The sequence below is a fragment of the Aedes aegypti genome, chromosome 2 (genome assembly GCF_002204515.2).
Source record: "Aedes aegypti strain LVP_AGWG chromosome 2, AaegL5.0 Primary Assembly, whole genome shotgun sequence".
NCBI classification, from domain to species: Eukaryota; Metazoa; Arthropoda; class Insecta; order Diptera; family Culicidae; genus Aedes; species Aedes aegypti.
Genome location: NC_035108.1, coordinates 446,154,005 through 446,173,788, shown reverse-complemented (window position 1 = coordinate 446,173,788; position 19,784 = coordinate 446,154,005). Strand labels below are relative to the sequence as shown.

At 38.6% G+C, this 19,784-nt stretch overlaps 1 protein-coding gene across 1 annotated transcript in view; it reads left to right on the top strand.

Annotated features, from left to right (window-relative positions):
• The window catches only part of LOC5579157 (serine/threonine-protein phosphatase 2A 56 kDa regulatory subunit gamma isoform), a 31,919-nt gene extending 12,135 nt beyond the window's left edge, over window positions 1-19,784 (top strand). The window contains exon 2 of the mRNA XM_001664202.2: window positions 17,502-19,784. Within this exon, the coding sequence (XP_001664252.1) occupies window positions 17,502-18,585 (1,084 nt within the window). The 3' untranslated portion in view covers window positions 18,586-19,784. The remainder of the gene's footprint in view (window positions 1-17,501) is intronic.

Below are 19,784 nucleotides of genomic sequence, written 5' to 3'. Positions count from 1 at the left end.
GCTAGCTCATCAGCCAATTCTTTTCCAGCGATGGAAGAATGGCCAGGTACCCATACAAGGTTTACAGAGTTGACTGAATTCATTTCCTCAATTTGTGTTCGACATGCGATAACAAGCTTCGACCTTGAGTTGGCCAAAGCAAGAGCTTTTATAGCAGCCTGACTATCTGTACAGAAGTATATGACTTTACCCATTACGCGCTGTTGTAGTGCTGATTGCACCCCACACATAAGATCAAATATTTCTGCCTGAAAACGGCACAGTGTCTACCAAGTGAGTAAAACTGATTCAGCCTTAGCTCACGATAGGTAGAGCACCAGCTCTACCTTTAAGAAGGGAGTTATCAGTGTAACATACTATATTGTTTGATATACTTCTTTCCAAATAGCCAGACGTCCACTCCTCCCGTGAAGGGAAGTGTGTGGTAAATGTCCTGTAAGGAAAGTGACAAGCAATTGTGAGACCACTTGGAGCAAGGACCATTTAGTCTCACTTGACCAAAAGTGGTAACAACGAAGTGTGTAGATGTACGATTCACCGGATTTTTCTTCAGTTGATCCAGTACCCATAAACGGTAAGAGCAAAAAAGTGCTTCTTTTTTAAGATGTATGTGTAGTGGCGCAACGTCGAAAAGAGTCTCAGTGCCAAAAAGACGTAAAGGTCGAATTCCATCGCGGTTTCGTCTTTCGTAAAAAGAACAATAGACGTTTTATTCGAGTTAACCGAAAGGCCATATTGGCGACACCACCTCTCGACTACCTGAAGAGATGTCGGTGTCTGAGTATTTGATTAATCCAATTGGTTATCATTGTAAGTAGCCCATGATTTCGTGCAGCTTACAATATGGCATCGAAAGACACGTTATCAAAGGCACCCTCGATATCCACGAAAACATCCAAGCAGGATTGCTTCTGAGCAAATGCTTTCTTGATATCGCATACTACTTTGTGTAAAAGAATCAAAGAGGACTTTCCAGATTGATAAGCATGTTGATTCACATGAAGAGGCATGTTTGTCACATAAAAATCACGGATGTGATGATCGGTAATGCGTTCCAGACATTTCAGAAGAAAAGAGGTCAGACTGTTTTATGTACGCGGTTCTGGACGAGATGGCTGACGTGGGTTCTTGTGGTGGAGCTAATCCATAACGCGCACATAAACTAGAATAAGCTTTATTTGAACGAATTAAAAACGAGTGTACATCTTACAATAATTGTTGCACGCTAACTAAAACTATGATGACGTCTACTGGTGACAGCATAACTGTCAGCAGAGATCCGATGGAAACAACGAGGAAGTGCTGTCAGATTTTCCATGGTCTCAACAGACTGATTGACCTAAAACTTCTTCATACGACGCACGTCCTCCTTTAGGGATAAACTTTACAGTAATATCACGCCGGGATCTGGGAATATACCTAGTAGTAAAACTGCTCACTTTCGAAACATATTTAATAAACTAAAATCCCTTCTGGAGCAGAACTGGATAAATCCCATCTGCTCCTGGAGATTTTAAAGGAGCAAAACTATAAAGTGTCTATTGAATCGATTCAGTAGTTACGATACTACGAGCCGAAGCCAGAGACTCATAACTACATGAAATGGTTCATCCGTAGATGCTATGTCCACACATCCGGGGAACTGTGTATTGAATATACATTCTAAAACTTCTTCATCAGAAGAAATAAAGTCACCATTAGGTAAGCGAATTTCGTTAACTAGTAAATCCTTAGATTTTGCAAGGATTTTGTTCAGCCGACTGACTTTACTCAAACTGGAACCATTTGTAAAATATTTGTCCAGCCGAATCGTTCAGCAGAACGACGAGCCTTTTTTTAAGCCTTGTGAGCCGACTTGAACGACTCTGATCCAGCTGAACGGCGTCTGTTCCAACTCCTTCTACATTGTTTCCTGAGTCTAGTCAGATCGGAATTCCACCATGGAGTCCCTAGTCTTCACAGACCGCAGAGGACATGCTTCTTCAAAAGCTCCCATAATGAAGGATGTTGTAGTACCAATGGCATCATCCAAATCACTTGGATTTTGAATGGACGGAGAAAATCCATGAAATTTGGTCGTAACCAATTCAATATAGAGTTCCCAGTTTGTTGAAGAAGATGTAGCGATGATTAGATAATGATTTCTCATCTGATACTTGCCAATTCGTCAACTCGTGACTGATTCTATTCGAGTAGAGCGTTATGTCTACCACTTATACTCTAGTAGATACCATGAATGTTGGGCAATTGCCTATGTTAAGTAATCCAAGATCTGTACTACTTAAGTATTTCATCATATTGGAGCCTCTCAAATTGATATCTGAGCTGCACCAGATGATATAATGCATCACTGCCCACAATCAGCGGTAGGTCTTTTGTTACGCAGTGTACGACAACTCGTTTGAAATCGTCCGTTGGGTATCAACATGTGGTAAATATGCCGAACCATAGATGTATTTCCTATTGAGGTCACCAACAGAAACATCGGTTGTGATAGCACATACATATCTGGTAGTTAACTCAGAAATGAGTGTAACAACGAATGCGTCATTAACGAGCACACATGCGCGGGTCATGAAGCGCGAGTTTGCCATTTAAAGTTTGCTTAAGGTAGCAAAAACGGGGTCCACAAGATTACCTAGATAGAAATTCCCCTTACGAAAATAAAATTCTTGAACTAGCGCCACATGGGCTATATCATTTTGCATGAGTCTGCAAAGATTGATCGTTGCTGTTCTTTTATGCTTAAGATTTATCTGAGCTATCCTAACCGTAGCCACTACCCAAACTAGGCAGAATTAAGCTTTTTGCAATCTCAGCACGAAAAAGACCAGCAGTGAAAAAAACCAGATCGGTATCTGTTGAGAGTCGCCAAAGGCGAAAAAGCACAGAATACACTGTGCAAAACGCATAGTGAGAAACCATATAGGTGATAATTTAAAATAAATAGCAACATATTCATAATCCCACCCTTATTTAGCCTCAGATTAGAGACTGAAGAAGGGCAGCCGATTATCTCGGAAAAAAACACAAAGTCACCTGCGCCATTGCTCCGGGTAGCACAGGAAGGGCACAATACTGCAGAGGGCGCCCTGGTACTCCACAGGCTCCGTTAGCGGTTAGGTTTTATTTAGACCTCCCTAACCACTCATGAATTGATGGTTATTTTTTTTGTTAATAACGGTTTTAGACACACCGTGGTGTGGTTATAGATAAGTACGCCGCGAGCAAAATAGTTGGCACGATAGAAAGCAATTTGGGAGGGTGATCGATTGACGTCACAATTGAATTCATCTTCCATCAGCCTAGCGTTGAACAGTCAGAAGTCGCTAAATCCGTTTGGGCTACTAGTGCCCCGCCGAGAACCAAATTTCGTTTGGATCGATAAGAATTTGCATGAACGAATAGTCGATTGTAAGGGAAATGATGTTCCGGCACGCACAACCCGAATAAAAATTGTGTACGCTCGACATAGTAGGATCTTGTAATGTATTGACATCACTACATCATTGACGACTGTTAAAATTAGGCACGGTAACGTTGAGGGTATAGAAGCCTCATGTGTATGTATTACTTCTAAAGGAAAGTTTAGAGTGAAAGATAAGTATTGCTTATTTTACGTAATTAATGTACTGCCTCCTGACGATGAGGAATTAAGACCATGATTGAGACGACTTCTTCTAGAAGGGTAGCTTCATATAACGAGCACACAGCTTAGCTTACTGAAAAGTTGTACGTGTGATTCTGCTGGGAATGACTGTTAGGATAAATCTTTAATTGCGAATTTATCATGCCATCGATCAGGCTGACTTGCACTGAAAACAGCTTTTCGGTGAAAATTACTACAAACGGGGTTGGATTAACAGACTCGCACCAACGCTTGTCAACCGAAGTGGTCTCATGATTATCATAAGAAGATCTATTGTAGTTTTTACCTTAATGGCAGAATTTATTCTACTAACTAATAAATTATTGTGAAGTCAAATATACAAGACAAACTTATTATTTTGACTGTGTTCAAATGGCTGCTGCTTTGTTATTCTACAATATTGAAAATCTAATTTTTTATAATAAAACAATATATTTTTACAATACCATATTTGTTAACAGATCATAAGATACTAAAACATTACACACACATAATTGTATCAGTAGATGAAACCCCGAATTTAGTACTATAACATTTAATTCCACTAGAGTGTGTATCTTTTTACAGATACCGTAAAACGGGGTAACTTTGATAGTTTTTTCGAAGAAAACTTGAATATTTATGCAAGCCGTTCCAAAGAATTATAATTTATATTTTAAAAACAAGTACTGGTATCCTAACTATCGATTGCAGTTGATAGATTGCCAAAAGATTTATTCTGAATGGATATTTTTCTTTTTTTTTTTCAAATAATAGAAAGTCGGATCTCTGGTTTGGGTTAACTTTGACAATAGAGTATAAATCGAACAAAATTGAATGCATTGCGGAACATTTATAGGGCGTTGCATACCTCTGAGCGTTTAACGCTTAATGGAAATTTCTGACTTAGATCACAAAAATGGTCCCAATTTATAAAAATGGTTTTCGCTAAGAGATTTGAGATCGAATTCATGTTCTGCTACAACTAGGCTGTCAAGGATGAGTAAAACTCATTATAACTTCATAAAATAGTGATCGTAGAACAGATTTTTTGTAATCGTTTTAAAAATGCTAAAATCTTATAAATTTTTATTGTTTGCATATAAATCCTCAAATGTACTTAATTCCAACGAAAATAGCTTTGATATGAAGTGTCATACTAATACTCTTTAGTTTTGCATTCGTTTTGCTTAACTGATTAACAAAAACTTTGTTATTTCGTATCAAAGTTACCCGCATTATCAAAGTTACCCCGTTTTACGGTAAGCGTATTTCGATTTGTTTCCAGTTGGATTCGAAGACGAAACAGCAGCAAACAAATAAATAAAAAAAAAGTTTCTGTAAAGTATAAGTCAGTATATGAATGATTTTCCAAGTTTTCCGATCAGTGGTTATTATTTTCACAAGTCCAAATGCTCAACTTTGGAAATACAAATGAAAGATACAATGGTGGACAGTAAACAAACACGATATGAATAATTTTAGTGCGTAGTTAGTAATTTTTACATTCTAAATTATTGGAAGTTCGGGTACTGGGTTGACAGAAACAACTCGGTATTTACAAAGAATGCTGTATTTAACGTCTGCTTCTTAAGAGAGCTTGATTGGGAATGGCTGCATTTTTCGATTACGAACGGACACGTCATTTAGTCTATGCGTACTATTCTAACATAAATGTTATAGAAGTGACTACTCATTTTTGAAAACAATAATTTTCTCTTATTTTTACAACAAAGACGGTAGAATAAACCATAAAATGTCAAAATATAAGTGAGCTTTGTCCCAATGGGGAAGTAATGCCAAGAAGAAGAAAACCCTTTCTATTTCTGTTGAAGATAATATCTCCTTCAGACAATACTCCGATGGTCTCTTCAAGAATTTATTCAGTAGAGTAAAGTGGGCAAAAGTTCGAGTGGGGTAAGAGTTTCTTTTTAAGATTTCTAGCTCATTTCAAAACAAATCTTATAAATGTCATAGTGGTTCGAATGCTATTCAAGTAAGAGACATTCAATCCAAATATAATAAAAATCGATTGAGATTTGGAAAAGTTATGGCTATTTGTTGTTTTTCGACGTGAATATTGTAATTTTTGGTCAAACTTTCGTTGCATGGAACCAATTGAAGATAAAATCTTTTTCAATATTTCATGTAAGGGCGTTTCTAGACCTTTCATAAGGATGCGTTGAGGTGTATTAGTTTTTGCATAAATGCTTGAATACAAATTTTGGGCCATAGTGGGGCAAAAGTTCGAATCAGCGGGGAAAAAGTTCGACCCATGTATAAAAACACGGAAAAATTTGCAAATTGCCTAAAATCCACATATTATCTTCAAATTTAGTTAAATTTGTCTGATTGTGTGAAAACTGTCACCAAAATTTTACATTTCCACTTAGTTTTGCGAAAAACTGCTATTTTTGAGTATATTACAATCAACTCGGTTTTGGGCAATTTTTTGATGAAAATTTAGTGTGTATTTTTCGTCAAACTTAAGTTTACGGTTGGTGTAAAGTATGCCTGTCATAAAAGGATCGATATTTTGTGTTTTAGCCAGCGAACTTTTGCCCCGCACTATATTCGAACTCTTGCCCCACCGGTGGGGCAAAAGTTCGAATAAGACAATCAATTTTGAAACTGTTATAACTAAAAATGGGTAAATATTTTGACACAAGTTTGTTCAGCAAAATTATAGCCAATATGTTGAAGATTCACTGTATGGTATTTGTTTTGTTTTAACTGCTATTGTTTTCCTAGAAACTTTCATTATACCACTAAGGTCGAACTTTTGCCCCACCTTACTCTAAAGTGTGGCAAAAGATATAGTGGGCAAGAGCTTCTTTTTAAGATTTCTAGCTCAATTAATAACTAATTTTGAATATGTCATGGTGGTTCAAATGCTATTCAAGTAAGGAACTTTCGCTCCAAAAATTGAAGAAATCAATTGAGATTTGGAAAAGCTATGGCCATTTTTCGTTTTCAGAGACGTACGTCTGGTGGTGTGTGGTATTTATTCCTTTTCAACCGCTAGTTTTTTTTTTTTTTTTTTAATATTGCTCAGGTAATCAATAAGCACTCAAAAAAGCATTTATTCTGCAGTATATGCGCTTATACTGCAGGTAATTTAATGCTAGAAAGCCGTGTATACGCCTTAAATGCTACAAGAATGCAGGTTTTGGCCCGATATACGACTGCTTAAGTGCTAAGGCAGCAGAAATTTAGTATTCGGCTGTCAACAATGATATCGCTAGATCGTAACGCTCACGTGGAGCAAACCAAAAATTATCTCTGCCTTTTTCCCCCTTCTGCCTTTCGTATCTCTTTGTTTTCTCTTTTTTGTCCTCGTCTCTCATCACTGCTGTTCCTATACTAACATGTTTGTTGATATGTTGGTACTCGTCATTTTCTCAATCCACTGGGACTCGAAACTACTATCCTACAATTGTTGATTGGTGGTGCGCCGCGCTGGATTAGCTATAGATGAAGTAGTGATTTGCTTCTACAGGATTTCATTACTGCTTCGCAAACATTTGCAGTTAGGGCGATTGAATGAAATAGTTATTGACATCATCTTCTCTTCTCTGGTTTGATCCATCGTAAGTGGATAATAGAAAAAGAGAGAACGAATGGCGTTAGATCGATCGATAGTGTTGGGCATGAACTTGTCCCTTATGTAGGCCACTAGCAATCTAGAGGATGTAAAAAATGAACGTAGGATAAATTACGTTTTTTTCTTGTTTTTGCTACAGAAATAAGAACACCAATGTACCAATGTAGAAACGTAATTTAGATATATTTTACTGAACCTCACATAAAACCACATCCTAACGGATGTTGCCTTTTTATCATTTCAAATCAATTAAAATAGTATTGACTATTTTCTCTATGTGATTTTAAGGTTACGGTTTACGCAATACAACATGAAAATGTGTTTCTATAGTCATAATATACATTTTTACTATTCAATGATGGTTTATCATCTATAATAACGTTCTGGTCTCTTGGGAGTTGTGTTTGATCCTTCGACCTTGACGCTTGCTCCTGCGGGGGCCGGCGATGAGGGCAGGATCAAACATGTCGCGCATCGGTCGAGTAAAGTGAAAAAGTGCCGCGTTCGATTAGTTCTTTCGACGTTGACGCTTGCTCCTGGGCAGTGCGTCAAGAAAGCCCGAACAGTCGTCAGTTGTTTTCCCTCTCGGGTGACGCGCCTATTTTCTCTGAGTGGTTTTATATAGCCGAGCAAACGAGTGAAGCTGAAAGTGGATTGTTGCTGCTCAAGGATAACGGTTCAATTGGTGAGCTCGTTTCATGCTACTATTTCTAATCTATAAAACATGTATGACTGCACCTTTAATCGTTACAACGGTGAGACGTAGGGTAGGTGTACCAATTATGGATGCAATATGTCAACAGTAGTTATAAAAATCAAGTTGTAACCGCGTTTCTAAGACGCAAGCATGACTTGTTGGTATCAATTACTAGTTTAAAGCCTTGCGAATCTGTTGATTTAAACAGTTTTAGTACTAAATTGACTTTAAGCTTCTAAAAATGTATTTTAAAAAGCGTTGTCTTTGTACCAAATATGGCAATAGCGTTCCTAGCATTCGACATAAAAGTGTACCAATATGAACTATCGAATATTTGCACGAAATAAACTCAAACGTCATGAAGAGCAAATGATAATGCAACGCTAATATGCAATGAAGATATCGCTCATAAAATTTTCCAAAAATTTTGGGTTAAATAGATGTTAAATCAATTTTTTGCAATGGGTTCATGGGAGAAAATTAATTTTCGAAAAAGAAGTCAAAATGTAGTATAAATGCAAATTATGATACAAAACAGCATTAATGATCTCACCTTACCTTTCCAGTGCCAATTTTTAACAAAAAAAGAGGGAAAATTCAAAAATCTCTATCATGAAATTAGCATCTTCCACTCGCGAACGTTTTCGAACGTGTGATTGAAAAATCTTAGTAATTGAGTACAAAACATGAAGATAATGCCTTACCGAACCGTCTTGTCGTGGAAGTCATCCGTAAAATAGCTTTACTTATTTTATTTTACTGATCAAAAAATGTAAACAAACCGCCTCCAGAGTATTGCCATAATTGGGTCCTAAAATTTTCAATGAAATCTTGTTTTTATTTAATAACACGAAAAAGCATGTTACTGTAACTACTTTAGCAATTTTTCCCGCTCAAATAATGGCTATATCATGTTTAAACTTTAATTTAAAAATTTGGTCCATAAATGAACCTTGACACTTTTGATCATGTTTGACGTTCGCTTAGTCGACAAAAACACCACAGGGGTTTTAGTTCGACCACTGGGGTTGTTCCTATCTGACATTTCGTAAGGGACACGGAAAACAAAATACACCCAAAATTTGAGTTTAAGCCAAAGGATGTGACAAAATCTAAAAAAATGTTTTTGGGCTTAAACCAACGGTAAACATTAGAAAATTGAGTAAACATGTGTATTTGGCCTAAACTTAAGCGTTTGGCACTAAAATTGGGACAGGGCTTTAGGACCCTATTGGGCTCTCATACACTCTTTGTACCAGTTATAGACATGATGGAAATAACACGATTTCCAACTTAAAACAGTAGAATTGATTGCATACCAGCTAAATTTATTCATTTGTTCTCACTAGGTAACATACATTTATCGGTTGAAACAGTTTATCCGGATGAAAACATACATTTCTTAACGGAGGTCCCTTAGCCAACTGCTAAGAAGGTGACATATATGTGAGGCAAAATTTTCAAATGTTCATTTTTCGAAGCTTATTGTACGAATGTTCTCTTCAAGGTTTAGTTACCATCAAAAACAAATAGTTTAACCATTCCTGTGAATATAAGCCATTATATTCTAGTGAAACAATAAGAAAAATCTCTTTTTGTTCCCACTATTGCCATAATTGGTACTATAGCCATAATTGGTACTTCTACCCTAAAAATGATTTTTCAAAAAACTTTGAAAGGTTCGTCACTGTGAGTGTCGACATAAACTCTGATCCATAAATTATGTATGTCTAAATTTTTTTTTTTCAAAACACCTTTTTCTCTTTATCTTTATTTTTATAATTAAAAAAAAAAACTTTGAATGGTTCAACACTACGAGTGCAGACTTGCGAAAGGTTCACCTTATTCAACAAACTTTGAAAGGTTCGTCACGTCAAGTGTCGGCATAATTTTTCTCTACATAGGTATTGTTCATATCAAATGAAAATATTATATTTACATATAAGCATGTTTATATCTCACCAATATTTATTTGTCATGGTCTAATCGCTTATCAAAGCGAATCCTGTGACCCAACGATCCTCCCCATTAACAAACATCCCTCCCAGTAACCTTTGTGGAGATGCAGAGGCAAACACGGTCTTCAAATAGCAAAGGTTGCACACTAACATTCCTTCCCCCAATCCCACCTGACTGCAAGGACGTGGCCGTCGCCGTTATTGACCATGTATAAATAGAGGCACTGAATTATGCACACTGAAGAAGATTATGGCCAATCCCAGCCGATCTTCTAGTTGATTCTTTGCGCATTTTCACTGACTTCGGTCAATCACGGAATAGCAACCATTGATATGTGTAGTCAGTCTAAGCTAAGCTATAATAACGTTATGGTCTCTTGGTGTCTCTTTAAAGTCATGAAAGGGTGTCCTGTTGGCCAGCGAGAAAGATGACAAGTTTGTAGCTTACGAAAATATTCGCCTCTCTTAGCAGCTTCATGGTAGTATACAACAATCGAGATGCTCGTAGATGTTGTGCATTAGAAATGCTGATTAGTGATTAAAGTTGAAAACTTGTAAATGGCAGTGCATTTGCTATTACACTACCCGTCATAAATACGGACTCACTAAAATAAGTATTGCAACACTCAGCTGAATATTGAATCACCCTGAAAAGTTTAGCATCACCTCAAAACAGGTAATTTCACATTGCTATATCTCGAGATCCATACGACTTGCAAAGAAGCGATCTTCAGCAAAGTTGTTCAGGGGATCAAGGACATCCTGGAAGCGATCAGTTTAGTTCGCGATTTTGCCGCTAGGTGGCGCTAGTGAGCATGCAAAATTGAGCATTTTGAACTAGTTCTAGCTTGTGATCCATAAGAGATAGAAAGTTCGGGTCTTCGGCAAAGTTGCTCAGGGGTTCAAGGACATCCAGGAAGCGATCAGTTTGGTTCGCGATTTTGCCGCTAGGTGGCGCTAGTGAGCATGCAAAATTTAGCATTTTGAACTAGTTCTAGCTTGTGATCCATAAGAGATAGAAAGTTCGGGTCTTCGGCAAAGTTGCTCAGGGGTTCAAGGACATCCAGGAAGCGATCAGTTTAGTTCGCGATTTTGCCGCTAGGTGGCGCTAGTGAGCATGCAAAATTGAGCATTTTGAACTAGTTCTAGCTTGTGATCCATAAGAGATAGAAAGTTCGGGTCTTCGGCAAAGTTGCTCAGGGGTGCAAGGACATCCAGGAAGCGATCAGTTTAGTTCGCGATTTTGCCGCTAGGTGGCGCTAGTGAGCATGCAAAATTGAGCATTTTGAACTAGTTCTACCTTGTGATCCATAAGAGATAGAAAGTTCGGGTCTTCGGCAAAGTTGCTCAGGGGTTCAAGGACATCCAGGAAGCGATCAGTTTAGTTCGCGATTTTGCCGCTAGGTGGCGCTAGTGAGCATGCAAAATTGAGCATTTTGAACTAGTTCTAGCTTGTGATCCATAAGAGATAGAAAGTTCGGGTCTTCGGCAAAGTTGCTCAGGGGTGCAAGGACATCCAGGAAGCGATCAGTTTAGTTCGCGATTTTGCCGCTAGGTGGCGCTAGTGAGCATGCAAAATTGAGCATTTTGAACTAGTTCTAGCTTGTGATCCATAAGAGATAGAAAGTTCGGGTCTTCGGTAAAGTTGCTCAGGGGTTCAAGGACATCCAGGAAGCGATCAGTTTGGTTCGCGATTTTGCCGCTAGGTGGCGCTAGTGAGCATGCAAAATTTAGCATTTTGAACTAGTTCTAGCTTGTGATCCATAAGAGATAGAAAGTTCGGGTCTTCGGCAAAGTTGCTCAGGGGTTCAAGGACATCCGAAAAGGGAACAATTTAGTTCGCGATTTTGCCGCTAGTGAGCATGCATTCAAAAATGAAGTGTCACATTACATGAATCATTTGGATATAAAGCGAATCATATCTGAATTAATTGAAGAAGAATGTAATCGGTCCTGAATTACTTGTGCATGAAGTGAATATTACCTTAAACACTTGACTATGAAGTGAATCAGACATGAATCACATGAAGTGATTCTCACCTGAAACACTTGAATATGAATTGAATTGGACATGAGTCTCTTGGATATGGAGCTAGTCAAATCTGAAACACTGAATATAAAGTGAATGAGACCTGAATGCCTTAAATTTGCTTCAAAAATCAAACATCAATCACTTGGAAATTGAACTTATCAAATCTGAAAAACGTACATGAAGTGATTCAAATCACTTCAACTTCCAAATGTCAAAGGATTTCTGAACAGCATTCTGGAAATTCTATCTTATCAAATTCATAATGCTAAGGTACAGTCATCCCTCTAGAGTAAACTGTTTCCTGGATGCCCTTGACTTTCCGAACAACTTTGCCGAAGACTCAAACTTTCTATCTCATCTGGCTCGTAAGATAGTATTTGTTTCATTTATTTAATTGAATATGCGTACTAGTGTAACCTAGTGGCAAAATTAGGAATCAAAAAATTTGATATTTAGATGTCCTTTACTTTATTTCTGTTCTTTACTTACTGAAGACTCGAACATTCTATCTCTTGTGGATCGTGGAAGCTAGAACTAGTTCAAAATGCTCAGTTTTACATGCTCACTAGCGCCGCCTAGCGGCAAAATCGCGAACCAAACTATCTGTCTTCCGGATGTCCTTGACTTTCTGAACAACTTTGCCGAAGACTCGAACTTTCTATCTCATGTGGATCAAAAGTTAGAACTAGTTTGAAATGCTCAATTTTGCATGCTCACTAGCGCCACCTAGTGGCGAAATCTACAACCTAACTGTTTGTCTTCCGGATGTACTTGGCCTTCTTAACAACTTCGCCGAAAACCCGAACTTTCTATCTCTTATGGATCACAAGCTAGAACTAGTTCAAAATGCTCAATTTTACATGCTCACTAGCGCCACCTAGCGGCAAAATCGCGAACTAATATGATCGCTTTCCGGATGTCCTTGAACCCCTGAGCAACTTTGCCGAAGACCCGAACTTTCTATCTCTTATGGATCACAAGCTAGAACTAGTTCAAAATGCTCAATTTTACATGCTCACTAGCGCCACCTAGCGGCAAAATCGCGAACTAAACTGTTCGCTTTCCGGATGTCCTAGAACCCCTGAGCAACTTTGCCGAAGACCCGAACTTTCTATCTCTTATGGATCACAAGCTAGAACTAGTTCAAAATGCTCAATTTTACATGCTCACTAGCGCCACCTAGCGGCAAAATCGCGAACTAAACTGATCGCTTTCCGGATGTCCTTGAACCCCTGAGCAACTTTGCCGAAGACCCGAACTTTCTATCTCTTATGGATCACAAGCTAGAACTACTTCAAAATGCTCAATTTTGCATGCTCACTAGCGCCACCTAGCGGCAAAATCGCGAACTAAACTGATCGCTTTCCGGATGTCCTAGAACCCCTGAGCAACTTTGCCGAAGACCCGAACTTTCTATCTCTTATGGATCACAAGCTAGAACTACTTCAAAATGCTCAATTTTGCATGCTCACTAGCGCCACCTAGCGGCAAAATCGCGAACTAAACTGATCGCTTTCCGGATGTCCTTGAACCCCTGAGCAACTTTGCCGAAGACCCGAACTTTCTATCTCTTATGGATCACAAGGTAGAACTAGTTCAAAATGCTCAATTTTGCATGCTCACTAGCGCCACCTAGTGGCGAAATCTACAACCTAACTGTTTGTCTTCCGGATGTACTTGGCCTTCTTAACAACTTCGCCGAAGACCCGAACTTTCTATCTCTTATGGATCACAAGCTAGAACTAGTTCAAAATACTCAATTTTACATGCTCACTAGCGCCACCTAGCGGCAAAATCGCGAACTAATATGATCGCTTTCCGGATGTCCTTGAACCCCTGAGCAACTTTGCCGAAGACCCGAACTTTCTATCTCTTATGGATCACAAGCTAGAACTACTTCAAAATGCTCAATTTTGCATGCTCACTAGCGCCACCTAGCGGCAAAATCGCGAACTAAACTGATCGCTTTCCGGATGTCCTTGAACCCCTGAGCAACTTTGCCGAAGACCCGAACTTTCTATCTCTTATGGATCACAAGCTAGAACTAGTTCAAAATGCTCAATTTTACATGCTCACTAGCGCCACCTAGCGGCAAAATCGCGAACTAAACTGATCGCTTTCCGGATGTCCTAGAACCCCTGAGCAACTTTGCCGAAGACCCGAACTTTCTATCTCTTATGGATCACAAGCTAGAACTACTTCAAAATGCTCAATTTTGCATGCTCACTAGCGCCACCTAGCGGCAAAATCGCGAACTAAACTGATCGCTTTCCGGATGTCCTTGAACCCCTGAGCAACTTTGCCGAAGACCCGAACTTTCTATCTCTTATGGATCACAAGGTAGAACTAGTTCAAAATGCTCAATTTTGCATGCTCACTAGCGCCACCTATCGGCAAGATCGCGAACTAAACTGTTCGCTTTCCGGATGTCCTTGATCCCCTGAACAACTTTGCTGAAGATTGCTTCTTTGCAAGTCGTAACGATCTCGAGATATAGCAATGTGAAATAACCTGTTTTGAGGTGATGCTAAACTTTTTGGGGGTGATTCATTATTCAGCTGAGTGTTGCAATACTTATTTCAGTGAGTCCGTATTTATGACGGGTAGTGTATGCCGTAATATAGCAGACTGATGGCTTAGCTTAGCTGGCATGCAAACGGAAGACTGATTTGCGGCTTATTCAAATATTTATTGGTTAACTGAGTGATTATTCCACTAAGGTCGAACTTTTGCCCCACCTTCTTCTTCTTTGTATTCTTCTCCTTATTCTTTTTGGCATTACGTCATTCAAAAATGTTACCAGAAATTTAGAAACAAATTTCTTGTTGAGTTTTTCAAAAGATTTTTTCTGACGTTTCTTCATATGTATATTTTTTCACGTACTTCCTTTCAAATTCATTCTAAATTTCCGAATTTATTAGGAATCCTGAAGGAATTTTCCTGCAAGATCTCATGGAGGAATTCCTGACGTACCGTCGTTGGGGGTGACAATGGGTCAAAAAGGGATATGTGCGATTTATTTATTGAATAACTATCGCAATTTTATTCCAAAAAACTTCAAATTTGGTGTGTATGTACTTTGATGGTACATTAACAACTGTTCAAAAAATTAAAGAAAAATATTTATTCACAGTGGCACCACAAGTGAATGAAAAATGACCCAATCTCACCCCATATATAGGGGGTGACATTGGGTTACTGTAATTAAAATAACTTGTTTTTAAAAAATGATTTCAAAAACATTCATAGCTGAAAAATATTGATGAAATACGATGCAAACAAGACGAAAAGATATCTAAGATGTTTCACAAGTATGATAAACCCACTTAAAAGAACGATTATACCAAAAAATTGAAGAGCTATGAGAATAAATATGAAAACCCAACATTTATCGTGAAGTTTACATAAATTTTCTTGTTTTTTTCCATCAAATTGTTTTCAAAGTCTCATCCCCATTGCCGTAAAGCCTATTCAGGTTTCCCAAAGGTGCACTGAAACAGTGATTATGTTAAACCTTCGCAAATAGTTAAATTTCGGTGGGACATTCCATGATCAATACGTTTCAGCAGATGTTGACGTCATAACCTCCGGTATTTCAGCGATCCAACTCATTTATACTTCCGTGAGACGTTTCTATAATATGAAAACACTAATGAAATATTGAATTTGAAATTGAATTGAAGAAAAAATTAATTTACTAAAATTTTACGATGTTGCTGCGCACGAAAAACAGTTGCTGGTTTGAGAAGTTGTCAGGATGCGTTGAATTGTTATTCAATGCACGGAATACTCAAGTAGACTCGTTTGATGTTTCAGAGATGCTGTATTTAGAAAGAATAAACAAATCTTAATGAAAAAAGAGAACACTCGACACCGTAAAATATCAAAAAAGTGGACTTGTGATTTGATTTACTATCGTTCTTACTTGACCCAATCTCACCCCCATTTTAATGTTTTAGACACCGTACCGAAAAAAAACTTGTTTTTGTGGAAAAACCAAATAGATTCCGGAAAATACATGTGAAGTGTAATGAAAAGACTTTAAACTTTCTACTAATATAACTATATACGTTAAAGTACATGCGTGATACTTTGCACAGGAGAAATCTATTGTTGTAAATTTTTTCTAGTTTCAACCTACAAGTTTAACGATATAGTAAACAAAAACTACTATTTCTAAAAATGTATATTGTGATGAATTACGTGTAATTATATGTTCCCTAACATATGAATTACAAATTTTAATAATATCAGCGTTATTGGCTGAAATATTTCATAAATCATATTTTTCCGTTTTGACCCAATCTCACCCCCTAGACCCATTGTCACTCCCATCGACGGTAGTCACATAAGTCATCATTGGAAAATCCCCAGAAAAAAACATTTTCGGGATAATCCATGAAATAATTGTTGGAAGAATACGAGATTTAAGGATTAATCCCTGTGAAAATGGCTTTATTAGTTACGGTATTAATTTTATTCGAAACTCCAGGCTTTGCTGGAGAAAGTTGTTAATGAGTTTTTTCAATACTGGAATAAACCTGGAATAAACCTTTGAAAATTTCGCCGGAAGAATTTCAAAGAATTTGCAACCTTTGGCAGTTACCTCTCAGAGTCACTATTGGAGAAATCGGAGGAAAAACCGATTCTTGTTCCTACTGAACTCTAAGCAGGCACCATCTTTACAGGGTTGCTGTCTGGTATTCTTGCAACATGCCATGCCCATCGTATCCCTCCAGCTTTCGCCGCCTTCTGCTCGCTGCCGAAGATCGTCCTAAACACCCAGCGATCGAAAACCTTTAGAGCTCGAAGATCCTTCACGGGCATAGTTCACATTTCATGCCCATAGATGAGCAGCGGTCTAGAAAGCAATGTGAGGAATCTATCGTCACATTGCTTGCTAGAAGAATCTTGTAGCATTCGGCTCAGCACACTAACATGCAATTTGTCATTGACGCATTCACCACCAGTCCGTGGTGCCGCACGTTTCAGGCGCCTATTCGCAAAAATGTCCCATGCGATAGTTATGCGATAGGGTCAGCGTATAGGTATGCCACCATTTCAAATGTACGACCGGTAGAGTCTATATGGGTTCATTCACAAATTTTATAATGCTGAAAACTACCATTTTTGACACCCACCCACCCCCTAGTAAGGCATTTTGTATGCATATTTTTCGAATTTTGTATGAGCCGTAACATTTTCAGAACACCCACTCACCCCCTACAGCGTTATGAAATTTGTGAATGAACCCTATCATCCGCGAAGCAAACCAGTTGACTGGATCTGTTAAAAATGGGTCCTCGTCTGTAAAACCCAGCTTTCCGATAAACATCTTCTAACGCAATATTGAACCATAGGTATCAAAATCCATTATCTTGTGGTAGTCCCCGACAGTTTTGCACACAATTCATCGTCTTGTAAGCTTCCTAGGAATGCTGTTGTCGTCCATGATTTTCTATAGCTCAACGACCCTAACGATTAAACATAAAGAATCTGCTTAATATTTGAATGCATTGTATAATTCCAGTACGATAGTGAAACCAACTAATCAATCGACAATCCTTTACTTTACGTTTCAGGTTTCTAGAATCGCCGGACTTCCAGCCGAGCGTGGCCAAGCGGTACATTGATCATGGTTTTATTTTGAATTTGTTGGAACTGTTCGACTCGGAGGATCCACGGGAACGCGACTTCCTCAAGACTGTCCTACATCGGGTGTACGGGAAATTCCTTGGCCTGCGGGCCTTCATTAGGAAACAGATCAACAACATATTCTACAAGTTTATCTACGAAACGGAACACCACAATGGGATAGCCGAACTTTTGGAAATTTTGGGCAGTATTATTAACGGTTTCGCTCTGCCGCTCAAGGAGGAGCATAAGCAATTTTTGCTCAAAGTGCTGCTGCCGTTGCACAAGGTCAAAACCTTGTCGGTGTATCATCCGCAGCTAGCATACTGTGTTGTGCAATTTCTGGAAAAGGATCCTAGTTTAACGCAACCGGTCATTAAGTGTCTGCTGAAGTTCTGGCCCAAAACGCATAGCCCTAAGGAAGTGATGTTCCTGAACGAACTGGAGGAGATCCTTGATGTCATCGAACCGGCCGAGTTCCAGAAGGTGATGGAGCCTCTGTTTCGACAGATTGCCAAATGTGTTTCGAGTCCCCATTTCCAAGTGGCCGAAAGGGCTCTGTATTACTGGAACAATGAGTACATCATGTCGCTGATTTCGGAAAACTCCAAAGTAATACTCCCGATCATGTTTCCGGCCCTGAACAGCAACTCGAAAACGCACTGGAACAAAACCATCCACGGTTTAATCTATAACGCGATCAAGCTGTTCATGGAAATGAATCAGAAGCTGTTCGATGAGTGTCACCGGAAATTTAAAGCCGAAGAGCAGAACGAAATGGAGAAGCTGAACCGACGGGAAGAGCTCTGGCAGCAGGTGGAAAGTTTGGCTCGGCAGCATCCGATCTATCCGAAGTTTGCCCTCTCCGATGACGAAGGATCAGCAGCGATGGGTTCTGGTGGCGAGCTGGTTCTCGCCGGTGCTACAAACTCCACACAAGAGAAGGACAAAGATTCGATCCTGGGACGGACGTACAACAGTAGCAACAACAGCTCCTCCAGATCGTCACCGGTGATCCAGCAGAAAACTTAAAGCCGTTCCGGGGAGTTTTTGCTACGTCTTTACATTTTTTCTGTTTTAGCAAGTACGTTTTTAAAACATGCGAGAGCGAATGGGAAAAGTTAGCAAACGAAGGATATTTTCTTTTCGAAAGAGCGTTGCGAATATATGTTTTAACAATGGAAAGAATAAAAGATTACTAATTTAGGTAAAAATTGAAGCAAAGATATGAGTATGATCAATTTATAATATATATATTAAAGAACACGCTAAGCGTTAGCCCTCACGGTTAAACATCAAGCCGAACGATGTGCGCTAATACACGATATGTATAAGAAAGAAACTAGAGAGCTAAAACGTTTTGATGCTTAACTGCTGCACAGAGAAACAGACACAAACTCGTTTAGTACAGTTTAGGGGCTAGCAGCGACCAACAGAACTCTTATTCTTCGTTTTGGCGATTCAGTTCGCTCAGATAGAATCACTTTGCAATTTATAAAGTCGAACATTTTACTCTTTTTTCTTTACACATATAGTTTAATGACAAGAAAAGTATGTTGTAGTATATAGGTTCTTTTGAATATTGACGAAGGAAGCAAAAAAATCTACTATTCGATAATTATCAGTCCCTACTTCAAACTTTACTCTTTTAAGGCCTGAAACACTCTACCTGTACTATTTTACTGTTAAAAACCGATTCATGCAAACAGCAAATGCTCTAGAAAGTATAGAAAATGGCACACGAACACACGAAAAAATTCTCACACGCAATCCAACAATATGGAAACAAACCCAGAAGTAGTCCAATCACTGTATGTAAAGTTATAATTTTACTCTGAGACATAAAAATAAATATGGATTAATTTATCTTCATTACCCGGAATCGATCGTGCGGTCGGTGGTTCCATTCCGTCTGGATGCTGGATTCTCTTCTCCATTTCCGAGTGAAACCACCCCGAACGATGATACCGTACCCACTAACAAATAAATTATATATCTCGTTCGTTACAATTGTATTATTTCTGTAACTGTGACAGAAGACAGAGAGAGAGAAAACCACACAAAAATAAAGGTGAAATGCAACATAATTCCAAATGTTTCTGTGTAATACCGATTGGAAAGGAAAAGCGCGCGAGAGAGAGAGAAATGAGATCAAAGTCGAACGATGGAAAATGAAGATAATTGTTAGAAATTTTCACTAATAAAAACGGCAAAATTATTACAAACACAAA